At 43.8% G+C, this 13275-nt stretch overlaps 1 protein-coding gene across 2 annotated transcripts in view; it reads right to left on the bottom strand.

Moving 5' to 3' along the window:
* The window catches only part of LOC120931504, a 120322-nt gene that overhangs the window by 4263 nt on the left and 102784 nt on the right, over positions 1-13275 (bottom strand). For both annotated transcript variants that reach the window (XM_040343035.1, XM_040343026.1), the window contains 2 exons: positions 7244-7401; positions 4938-4980 (listed from right to left, as the gene is read on the bottom strand). In XM_040343035.1, the coding sequence (XP_040198969.1) occupies positions 4938-4980; positions 7244-7401 (201 nt within the window). The remainder of the gene's footprint in view (positions 1-4937; positions 4981-7243; positions 7402-13275) is intronic.

Below are 13275 nucleotides of genomic sequence, written 5' to 3' on the forward strand. Positions count from 1 at the left end.
AACAGTGTTGTGAATTTGAATTATTTGCTACAAACTGCACATTTATATTGTAATTAAAAGGCACATCACTTTTAGTTAACCACTTAACCCCCGGACCATATTGCTGGTCAAAGACCAGAGTACTTTTTGCGATTTGGCACTGCATCGCTTTAACTGACAATTGCGCGGTCGTGCGACGTGGTTCCCAAACAAAATTGGCGTCCTTTTTTTCCCACAAATAGAGCTTTCTTTTGGTGGTATTTGATCACCTCTGCGGTTTTTAGTTTTTGCGCTATAAACAAAAATAGAGCGACAATTTTGAAAAAAAATAATATTTTTTTACTTTTTGCTATAATAAATATCCCCCAAAAATATATAAAAAAAATTTATTTTCCTCAGTTTAGGCCGATACGTATTCTTCTACATATTTTTCGTTAAAAAAAATTGCAATAAGCATTTATTGATTGGTTTGCGCAAAAGTTATAGCGTTTACAAAATAGGGGGTATTTTTATGGCATTTTTATTAATATTTTTTTTTACTAGTAATGGCGGCAATCAGTGTTTTTTTTCGGTACTGCGACATTATGGCGAATACTTCGGACAATTTTGACACATTTTTGGGACCATTGGCATTTTTATAGTGATCAGTGCTATAAAAATGCATTGGATTACTATAAAAATGCCACTGGCAGTGAAGGGGTTAACACTAGGGGGCGGGGAAGGGGTTAAGTATGTCCCTGGGTGTGTTCTTACTGTGGGGGGGGTGGCCTCACTAGGGGAAACACTGATCTTCTGTTCATACATTGTATGAACAGAAGATCAGCATTTCTCCCCCTGACAGGACCGGGAGCTGTGTGTTTACACACACAGCTCCCGTTCCCCGCTCTGTAACGAGCAATCGCGGGTGCCCGGCGGCGATCGCGCCCGCCGGGCACGCGCACGGGAGTCGGGGGCGAGCGGGGAGCGCGCACGCGCCCCTGGTAGCCTGCTAGAGAGCCAACGTAGTATGACGGGCTCTCGCGCAGGAGCCAACCTGCCGCCGTAGAATGACGGCGGCAGGTACGGCAAGTAGTTAAAGGTACATATCCTCATTATCCCTGTAACCCAATGTGCTTGTAAACCCTTACATATGAAGTGACTAATTTCAGGTGATACACAGTGATGAATCAAATCCTCCTACATAAGTTGTACCTGTTTATCTGTAGTATTATCTGTTACAGCCATTCAAAGTGCAGAATTTATAAAGCTTGTCTAAGATGTAAGAAAAAAAATTGGAGCGGAGCGCTTAACCATTTAAGGACAGAGCCTCTTTCTGAGATTTGTTGTTTCAAGTTAAAAACAGTTTTTTTTGTTGCTAGAAAATTACTTAGAACCCCTAAACATTATACATATTTTTTTCTAATACACCAAAGGATAAAATGGAGGTTAAGCGCACTTTTTTTTGAAAAATTAAACTTTTTTGAATAAAAAAACAAGACAACAGTAAAGTTAGCACATTTTTTCTATATTGTGAAAGATAATGTTATGCCGAGTAAATTGATACCCAACATGTCATGCTTCAAAATTGCGCCCGTTCATGAAATGGCGACAAACTTTTACCCTTGAAAATCTCCATAGGCGACGTAAAATACAGGCTGCATGTTCTGAGTTAGAGAGGAGATCTAGGACTAGAATTATTGCTCTCGCTCTACAGATCGCGGCGATATCTCACATGTGTGGATTGAACACCGTTTTCATATGAGGGCTCTGCTCACGTATGCGTTTATTTTACATTTTATTATTTTTTTTTACACTGTTGTTTAAAAAGAAATGTCACTTTTATTTATATTACAAGGAATTTAAACATCCCTTGTAATAGAAAAAAGCATGACAGTTCCTCTTAAATATGAGATCTGGGGTCAAAAAGACCTCAGATCTCATATTTATACTGAAATGCAATAAAACATTTATAAAATAAGAAAATGGCCCTTTAAGAGCTATGGCTATTGATATCGCTTCCGCCCTGCTATGGTATAGAGACGGGCCATCTTCCCCTCACACATCTCCATACATAGCCACCGCTGCCGACAGCTCTGATAAGCGGTGGAGGGCACAGGAGAGTGGCGGGAGGGGTGCCCCTCTCCCGCTGCCGATAAAGGTGATCACTTGGGGAATCAGCCGCAGGGACCACCATTATCGGAAACTGGACTGCCGGCTAAGAAGAGGATACCTGGGTTATGGCAGCTAGCTTCTGCCATAACAAAGTTATCCCCCTTCAAACAGCCGACATATATCGGCATGCGACGGTCCGGAAGTGGTTAAATTACTTATTGCAGAGCTCAGTGAGGAGAGCTGAGAGCTGGTTGGTGGGAAGGGACACACACCCCTTCACACAGGAACAGAGCTGAGGCTGTCAATCAGCTGGATATCCCTCCCTGTCACCTTTTTCTCTTGGTGTCAAGAAAACTTTTAAGAAGTAACTCATGCAGATAGCAGAGGAAAGAAGCAGCAGATAGAAATGACACTTATGCCGCGTACACACAACCGTTTTTCATGACGAGAAAAATGCAATTTTTTCAATTGGTCGGGTGTAGGCTCCAGAGCATTTTTCTCGTGGAGAAAAATGGGCATTAAAAATTTAGAACATGCTCTAATTTTTCTCGTTGTTTTTCACGTCGTAGTTTTTCTCGTTGTGAAAAAAGGACATGTGTACGCTATAACAACGGGGAAAAAAAAGTGCATGCTCAGAAGCAAGTTATGAGATGGGAAATTAGCATAATCAGCCCAAAGGGTGGCACCATTCAAATGGAACTTCCCCTTTATAGTGCCGTCATACAGTACGTGTTGTACGTCACCGCGCTATGCTGGCGCATTTTTTATCACGATCGTGTGTATGCAAGGCAGGCTTGAGAGGAATCACGTAGAGAAACACTGTTTTTTTTCCATGACATGAAAAACGGTTGTGTGTACACGGCATTGGTGCTCTTAACTGAGACAGTAAGATATGCTTTGTTCATCTAGGGGCAGATCCACAGAGCAAGTACGCCGGCGTATCTACTGATACGCTGGCGTACTTTCAAATTTCCCACGTCGTATCTTTAGTTTGAATCCTCAAACCAAGATACAACGGCATCTGGGTAAGATCCGACAGGCGTACGGCTTCGTACGCCTTTGGATCTTAGATGCAATACTTCGGCGCCCGCTGGGTGGAGTTTGCGTCGTTTTCCGTGTCGGGTATGCAAATTAGCGATTTACGACGATCCACGAATGTACGTGCGGCCGTTGCATTTTCTAACGTCGTCTGTAGTCGGCTTTTTTCGGCGTATAGTTAAAGCTGGTATTTTGCGGCGTATAGATAGACTTGCCATGTTAAGTATGGCCGTCGTTCCCGTGTCGAAATTTGAATTTTTTTTTTTGCGTAAGGCCCCGTACACACGACCGGATCTATCCGCTGGGATTGATCCGCGGATCAGTTCCAGCAGATAGATCCGGTCGTGTGTACGGCCTAGCGGACATTTCCCAGCGGATAAAAATCCAGCCAACGGATTCCCAGCGGATAAAAATTTCTTAGCATGCTAAGAAATCTATCCGCTGGAATCCAGTCCAGCGGACTGATCCGGTCGTCTGTACAGACTCACCGGATCAGTCCATCCGCTCCCATCCCTCGCATGCGTCATAATGATTCGACGCATGCGTGGAAGTATTCACCTTCCAGGGTCGCACACGTCGCCGCGTCATCGGCGCGGCGCTGGCGCGGCCACGTCACCGCGGATGTATTCCGCGGGGATTTCGATCTGATGGTGTGTACAGCCATCAGATCCAAATCCGCCAGAGGATTTATCCGCTGGAAACGGTCCGGCTGTACGAGGCCTAAGTCGTCCATGAATAGGGATGGACGTAACTCACGTCTAAGTTGAAAAAATGACAATCTAGCGACGTCATTTAGCGCAATGCACGGCGGGAAATTTCGGGATGACTTTTCCGCAGTTCATTCTGCGCGGGGACGCGCTTCATTTAAATGAATCACGCCCCCTAATCGCCGATTTGAATTCCGCCGCCAGAAATACACTACGCCGCCGTAACTTACGGCGCAAAATCGTTGAGGATTAGAAATTCCGCCAGGTAAGGTACGGCGGCGTAGCGTATCTCTGATACGCTGCACGGATGTAATTCTCTCTGGATCTGGCCCATAATCTCTGACGTTTGCAACCACTTAAACTAATGTAGAAGCCCTGCATCAAGTTGCTAACGTACTGTATGATAACATTACAGGATAAAAAAAAAATACTTCAAATTTTTTTACCTACTTTTCCCAAACAGAAAAACATTGGCAGCATTTGATGGGGCACACTGGTGGAAATTGATGGGCACAGTTTCAGCAATTGATGGGTAAAGTGGCTGCGTTTGATGGCAGTGGCAGCAATTTATGGGTACAGTGGCTGCGTTTGATGGCACAGTGGCAGCAATTTATGGGTACAGTGGCTGCGTTTGATGGCACAGTAGCTGCGTTTGGCACAGTAGCTGCATTTGATGGGCACGGTGGCTGCAATTGATGTTTTTTTTTTCAGTTTGTTTGCGCCCGCAGCAGTAGCACTTTAATAAAGATCTACTTCTAGAGAAGGGCAGAGGGAGTCGCAGCAAACAGCTCTAGCTCCAGCTTTCTTGCTCTCTATGTTGTGTTCTGTACAGACACAAAACATAGACTTGCACCCTCTTTTAATTAGAAGCAGAATCTGCTCAGTTTCTCAGTTTAGAAACTCAGTACAGGCTTTATGCCTGCGCCACTCTTTGGCAATACCCTCCAATATGCAAGACTAAAACGCTGTCAAAATTAACTAATGCTCTACAACTCAAGAGGTTTTCTAGAGATAAAGGTCTGGGACACAAGTGGTTATTAAACAATGTGTTGTTATAAGACTGTTATAAGACAACCCTGTAAATAAATTAAAAACAATTTAAATATACTACAAACCAATTACCTGATTTAGAGGATGAATGGCTTTATCCATTGCCTCCAGCCACCTAAAACAGAAACACGTAATGAGTGCAGAAAAACTTGTTTTCAGAAAAATAAAAATGCACTTACCAAAGTTTAGTTTTTAAATAATGGCCCGGATTCACATACATCGGCGCATATTTATGCCGCTGTAGTGTATCTCTTTTACGCTACGCCGGGGCAGCGCATAGAGGCAAGCACTGGATTCACAAAGCACTTGCTCCCACTCGCTCTTAAAGATACGCTGGGTTTCCTCTGCGTAAGCCAGCGTAGGTGGAAGTGGGCATGAGCCATGCTAATGAGGCGTGACCCCATGCAAATGATGGGCCAAGCGCCATAGAAGTACTTAAAATGAACGGCGCATGCGCCGTCCCGTGGGCGCATCCCAGTGCGCATGCTCAGATTCACGTCGAAACAACTGCGTGAACATAACCTACGCCTAGTCATATTCACGTACAACGTAAACGACAAAAGATACGACGGCTTGTGTTCCCTGGTCCATACCTTTGCATGAGTTGCGCCTCCTATATAGGGAATAACTTTACGCCGGACGTACGACTTACGCAAACCGCGTATATTATGCGCCAGGCGCAAGTACGTTCGTGAATCGGCGTATCTCCCTCATTTGCATATGTGCATAGAAAATCAATGGGAGCGGCAAATGCACACAGCGTAAATATGCGCCCACGATACGCCGGCGTAGGAAAGTTACGTCGGTCGGATGAAGCCTATTTTCAGGCGTATCTCAGTTTATGGGCACGGCGCACAGATACGACAGCGCATACTTACACTTACACGGCGTATCTCGAGATACGTTGGCGTAAGTGCTTTGTGAATCCGGGCCAACATATGACCATTTTAATGGGGGGACGCCATTCATTTTGTGTAATAAGTATGTCTTGTGATTAAAAGTATTATAAATAGTTCTAAAGACAGAAGGGCTGCACAGGATCATATAAATATATATTTTATTAGGTAGATTCAGTAAGAGTTAGGCTGGCTTATCAGTAGATAAGTCGACCTAACTCAGAATCTACGCCGACTTATGTTTAAGCGTATGCTCAAACAGAGATACGCTTAAACATATCTAAGATACGATGGCTTGCGCCGTCCTATCTTAGATTGCAATATTTTGGATGGCCGCTAGGTGGCGCTTCCATTGCGGTCGGCGTATAATATGTAAATGAGGAGATACGCCGATTCACGAACGTACGCCCGGCCGACGCAGTACTTTTACGTCGTTTACGTAAGAGATAGGCCGCGTAAAGTTAGAGCTAGGCTCTATTGGAATAGTAATGTCAAGTATGGCCGCCAGTCCCGCGTCGAAATTCAAATTTTTTACGTCATTTGCGTAAGTCGTCCATGAATCTGGATTTACGTTGTTTACGTCCACGTCAAAATCAATAGGCCCGTGCGGCGTACTTAGCCGCAATGCACACTGGAAAATGTAGGTGCCCGGCGCATGCGCAGTAAAAAAAAACGTAAAAAAACGCGAAGTCAAGCGCCATTAACATAAAACACGCCCCCCTCAAACACATTTGAATTAGGCGCCCTTACGCCCGCCGATTCAGGCTACGCCGACGTAACTTAGCAGGCAAGTACATTGTGAATCATGTACTTGCCTCGCTAACTTACGCCGGCGTAGCTTAAATTCCTTAAGCTACGCCGCCGCAAAGTTACGCGAACGTACCTGAATCTACCTATTTATATACAGTATCCTGTACATTACACTGTGATAAAATGCAAACAGCACCCATTTTTTTCCGGCACTGAGGCGTGTTGCAGACATTTTATGTTGAATGGGCTGTCAAACGCATGCATGAAATCACAAAAACATATATAATTCATTGCACTCCATTGTGCTGTGAATAAGCCCTAAGTAGTTTATACATTTTAGATTAATAATATATATTTTTTTAATTTAAATTTAATTTAGTAATTTTAAGTATATCACCTGTTGTGATGTTTAGTATTAAAATGTAGAAATAGAACATTATAAAAATCCACCCCACTGCATCTTTAGGATATACTGTAAACACTATTGTGGCCTTAGACAAACCATGCAGAACTAAGATGGATTAGCCTGGATCTGTGGTCTGCACGTATGTGAGGAAACTGCAGAACGGGGGCTGGATTATGGGATTTTTAAAACAGCAATTAGTGTTCAAGTCATGTTGCATAGCATAGAAACGTAATAATTTGTGAAAATGCGAATATTCAGTGAATGAATAGAACTCAGGCATTGTTACTTGACTTTCATCACTGCTGCTCACCAAGGTAACACATTACCTTTTCATCTCTTGGTTAGACGTTGCACAGAAATAGAATATGCGGTTTCCAGACTGTGGTACACATCTAAATACAAATGGTTTCCCCAGTGTAGTATCCACACCAATTTCAGAGCCTTCCAGTTTTGTCACCTCAAGTGGCCGACACTTTCCTTCATCCTGCAAAGAGAACCCAGATAAATGTGAAGCTTGTACAAAAACAATACATTCTAATCTAAACTGCTTTCTGTGCATGCAGGTGACACCAATATTTTTTTTCTGATAGATGGATAGATAGACCATAAGAAAACATTTTCTAATGTGCCCAGTTGCTGTTTTCACTGGGAATATTCATAAGTGCTGCCATGTTTTGCCACCTAGATACAGGATTATTGCCGCATCTGGCCAAAAATCTGGTAATCTACCATTTTAAATGATAATGTTGAAGCTCCGGCATTATCTAAAGCCCCGTAGTGTCTGGATGTGAGGCCCCGTACACACGTCCGAGAAACTCGACGGGCAAAACACATCGTTTTGCTCGTCGAGTTCCTTGTGAAGCCGCCGAGGATCTCGGCGAGCTGAAATTTCCCATTGAACAACGAGGAAATAGAGAACATGTTCTCTATTTGGCTTCCTCGGCCAAAAGTGTACACACGACCGGGTTTCTCGGCAGAATACGGCTCCGATCGAGTTTCTGGCTGAATTCTGCCGAGAAACTCGGTCGTGTGTACGGGGCCTGAGAGTATGCTGTGTGAGATATGTTGGGCTGCCTGAACTCAGTATGAATACAATCAACACACTCTGGGCCAAATCCACAGCCCCGCAGCGCAACGTAACTTAAGTGATTTAAGTTACACTGCCGCAAATTTCCTAAGTTAGGTATCGATCCACAACACACTTACCTGGAAATTTGCGGCGGTGTAACTCAAATCCGTCCGGCGCAAGGCGTGCCGAATCTAATGGGGCGAGTCCCATTTAAATTAGGCGCGCTCCCGCGCCGGACGTACTGCGCATGCTCCGTCGGGTAACTTACCCGACGTGCATTGGGCTAACTGACGTCGCTCCGACGTCATTTGCTTAGACGGTAACGTAAATGGCGTCCAGCGCCATTCACGGACGTCTTACGCAAACAACGTAGAGTTTGAATTTTCGACGCGGGAACGACGGCCATACTTAATAGGGCTTAGTCAAATAGGACTCAGCCCTATTTTTACACGGCGTAACTCGACGTAAACGACCTAGCATTAGAGCGACGGGCCCGTCGGAGCGTTCGTGGATCGCCGTAAGTGTTCATTTGCATATTCTAGGCCGGCCGCAATGGCCTCGCCACCTAGCGGCCGGCCTAGAATTGCATCCTTAAGATCCGACAGTGTAATTCAATTACACATGTCGGATCTTCTGTCTATCTCTTGGAAACTGATTCTGTGGATCAGTTCCAAAGATAGAAACAGGGATACGACGGCGTATCAGTAGATACGCCGGCGTATCCCTTTTGTGGATTACCCCCTCTGAACTCTTTTTATAGCAAGGCCCAAAACTTCACAGTATATGGCAGTTGAGTGGAGCTTTAAAAAAACAAATGTAGCCCGGTCTGTAGCGCTGACATAAGAGGAGCGGCTACATGGACCTGCCTGTCAGATGTCACTGTCTTTGTTGCCGTTGCTGCCCAAGCTGAAAGAGGTAAAGGCACAGCTGTGAAAAAAAGTATTTTGCAATTGAGCCTTTATGTCCCTTCTGGCTCCTACTAATAGACTTTCTACAGTGGTGCATGCTGGGGAGGTTATAAAAGCTCAGGAAGTGGCTTGGTGATTTCTTTTTCTCCCAGGTCTCAGCCTGGGGAGGACGTGTTCAGAGTTTGTGCTGTGTAGGCCTGAGCCCTATGGGCCCAACACAGGTTTTGCTGAGCAGCCCTGCATGGTCATGGAGGGTACGTATTGGTACAAGAGAGCCCGATAGATGTCTGCTAGAGGGGGACGGAAGGTCTCCTCTTGTATAATCCTGACCCTGTCTTGAAATAATGGAGTCTGTAAGCCTGGTTGCAAGTGGAGACCTAACCCTAACCATCTCTCCCCTTGTGAGCTGTAGCAATAAAACTTAAAAAATCCTAAAGTGGCTGGCGCCCTTCCTTGTCATGTAAAGCTCTTTACTGTGATCATGGATCTGCCCTGAGGTAATGCTAGCCTTCTGCTTGCTAAAGGTCCACTCTCCCTCTCCCCATACAGTAGAGGTGCTACAGTTGTGCTAATGGGGAGTCCCAGGAGAGGTCACTGACCAATCCCACTACATGCTGATAAAGAGGAACAGTGTTGCTTTTACCAGTGTTTGGAGGAACATTATCCTGAGTGCTTCAACATCATATTTGGGCCCCAACATGTTGGCCAGCGGGCAAAGGCATTTAATATAAACTGCCAGACTATTATTATAATACCAGCCCCTAGTATAGGGTTTAGGGGTCCCACTTGTTTGTTACCAACCGCATATTTCGTTTGCCATTGTTTTACATATTTGTTATGCAGTACTGCTGTTTCTATTGTTTTATGCTGTTAAGGTACTGTGTATATTTGCAACAAATATTCCCCCTTCAGCCCAGGTGTATTGCGGTGCTGCTAGTAGAGAACAGCGGGTCCTTAGGGGGTAAGCGCTACAAGCAATTGCTTTGTTAAACTTTGTAACATATCTTCATATACACAAATAAAACCTGAAGAGTTTTATTTGGCAGGGTTGCTTCCTGTCTAGCACTGGTAACCTAGGCATGTTGGCCCGGATTCACAGACACTGGCGCATATTTATGCCGCCGTAGTGTATCTCCTTTACGCTACGCCGACGCAGCGCAGAGAGGCAAGCACTGGATTCACAAAGCACTTCCTCACAAATCTGCGCTGGGTTTCTCGGGCATAAGTCGGCGTAAGTGGAAGTGGGTGTGAGCTATGCTAATGAGGCGTGACCCCATGCAAATGATGGGCAGATCGCCAGACAGATCCGTATCGCCAACTGCGCATGTGCCGTCCCGTGGGTGCATCTTAGTGTGCATGCTCACAATCACGTCGGAACAACTGCCTAAGATACGTCGGATCACTCCGACAGTAAACGTAACATATGCCTAGTCATATTCATGTCCTACGCAAACTACGTAAAATACGTTGGCTTGTGTTACCTGCTGTAGCCCTTTGCATGGATGCTGCTGAGTTACACCTCCTTTATGGGGCATAACTTTACGCTGGATGTATGACTTTACGTGCACCGCATCGGACGTACGTTTGTGAATCGGCGTATCTCCCTCATTTGCATATGTGAATAGAAAATCAATGGGAGCGCCAAATACGTCCAGCGTAAATATGCGCCCACTCTACCCAGGCGTAGGCAAGTTACGTCAGTTGGATGAAGCCTTTTTTCAGGCATATCTAGTTTTGTGGGCACGGCGCACAGATACGACGGCACATATTTGCACTTACGCGGCGTATCTCGAGATACGTCGGCGCAAGTGCTTTGTGAATCCGGGCCGTTGTTTCTGTACTTGCAGAGGATTCTGACCCCCTTTATAAAAGGAGGAGGTTATCACAAACTTTGCATGAACAACAGTAGCATTATACTGATGCAAATGAGTAAAAAAGCCATAACGCTACTACAGATTGTTACTGACTTTTTAATTCCAGCTAACTTAAAGCTGTGTGTTTTCTGATATTTTAAAATTAATATTTATTATTTATTAAACCTGCATATACTGTTTTTTGGCTAGTCAATGGCTACAGTCAGTATATTTACTCATATTTCTACTTTTGTGTGCATTTCATTTATCCAGTTAACTCATGGGAAAGTTGGCCTTGCCTAAAGGAAATTTTCAGGCTATTCATTATTATTTTTTATTATTATATATAAATTCTGTATAGCCTAGCTTGCTTATTGCTTACTCAGGTGTAGCTTCTTGTTTGGCAGTGTTGCACAATGTCTGTAATTTACATTTTTTTTTCTCACAATCCAAGTCTTTGAGTTGGTTGACTGAGTGAAATCAGACATTGTACAGTAGACATTGTTAAAATGTACGTATACTCAATATATTTTTTTATTAAGTTTAATGAAATTACATTTTATGTTCCCACTGGGGTATTCCAACCTTTTCACTTGCCATTGTAACCAGGACAGAAAGTGAGGGACAATACAAATTTTTTAAATTGTCTCTAGAACAGGAGGTAAGTGAAATCTTCAGATGGGGGCACCTGTTCCAGTGGCAACTGTCCAACAGAAAAAATCCCCACAACAAAAGAATGAACTGTCCGCTACTTTATTCATTATAAACATAAAAAAGGAGAAAAATAAAACTTTAAACTTTAAAATCACTATACAAACACTCCCTAATCTCTAATTTTAATACAATAACAAAAGTATAGAAAAGAGAGCATGCAAAAGTGTGAAGCTTGAATCAAGGTAACTGAAAAAATGGATTTAAAATGGAATTCAATTAATTAAATTGAAATGAAATGAAAACACGCTACCTCCTTTTTAAAGATCTTGGCCCGGATTCAGAAAGAAGATATGCCGGCGTATCTCCTGATACGCCGTCGTATCTCTGAGTCCGGCCGTCGTATCTATGCGCCTGATTCATAGAATCAGGTTACGCATAGATCTCCCTAAGATCCGACAGGTGTAAGTGACTTACACCGTCGGATCTTAGGCTGCAATCTCACGCTGGCCGCTAGGTGGCGCCTCCGTTTGTATACGCGAGGAATATGCAAATGAGGAGTTACACCGATTCAGAAACAAACGACCGCCGGGCGCTTTTTTTTTACGTCGTTTGCGTTCGGCTTTTTCGGGCGTATAGTTACCCCCGCTATATGCGGCGTATCCTATGTTAAGTATGGCCGTCGTTCCCGCGCCGAGTTTTGAATTTGTTACGTCGTTTGCGTAAGTCGTTAGCAAATAGGGATGGACGTAATTTACGTTCACATCGAAACCAATGACGTCCTAGCCACGTCATTTAGAGCAATGCACGCTGGGAAATTTTACGGACGGCGCATGCGCAGTTCGTTCGGCGCGGGGACGCGCCTGATTTAAATTTTACACGCCCCCTAGCCGCGGAATTTGAATTCCACCGGGGGATTTACGATACGCCACCGCAAGTTTACAGGCAAGTGCTTTCTGAATAAAGCACTTGCCTCAAAAACTTGAGGCGGCATAACGTAAATCAGATAGGTTACGCGGATCTAAAGATCCGCTCACCTATCTGAATGTAGCCCCTTGTCTCTAGAACTTTGGCCATTACTGAATATGGGTATTTGCAAACCCTTTATATTTGTATTTAACCTTAACCTCTAAATAACAGACAATTGGAAGGAACAAAACAAATGCGTATTTGTTAATGTCAATGGCAAATCCTCTCAATTCACTAGCTTTACTATCTATAATGCAGCTTTACTACCCGTATGCATTCGTAAATTGTTCTAGATTACTAAAGATCACTTTCTGAAGAAATGATTTTGTTTTGAAACAAGGACTATTTAATTTGAACACGTGCTGCTGTAGCCGTCCTGATAGAGATAATGACTTGTTTCAGTAATGGCTGTTGCTTGATAACGCAGGCATGTGGCTTGTACACAACCAGTGGTTTAAATATAAGCCTATTGCTTCACTAAGCTGTTTACATAAAATGCTAAGGCTTATGCCCGGGCACTTGGAAACAAGAGACTAGATATACATTTTACAACAGGAAAAAATAAGAAGATTATTGGTTTGTGCATCCAGCTGTTTTAAATGTTGACATTTAAGTGAACCCAAACTTTGACTATAACATGTTCACTTTAAAGCTGGCCACTGATGCAGGTTATACCTATGTTCCTTAAAGTGTTACTAAACCCAGGACCCTGCATTCACTATATCTGGTCTCCCACAGTACACAGAACATGGAATTACAATTATTTTAGTAAATATAAACTACTAAATACCTTTTCTCATCATCAGTCTTGTGACTTCAATCAGTGTCCAGCAAAGCGCTGGTTAAAGCTTGTAGAAGAAGATTTATGACTGTGCTATGAGACTACAAGACCCCTGACCCTCTGTCTG

This window comes from Rana temporaria, chromosome 1 (assembly GCF_905171775.1).
Source record: "Rana temporaria chromosome 1, aRanTem1.1, whole genome shotgun sequence".
NCBI lineage: Eukaryota > Metazoa > Chordata > Amphibia > Anura > Ranidae > Rana > Rana temporaria.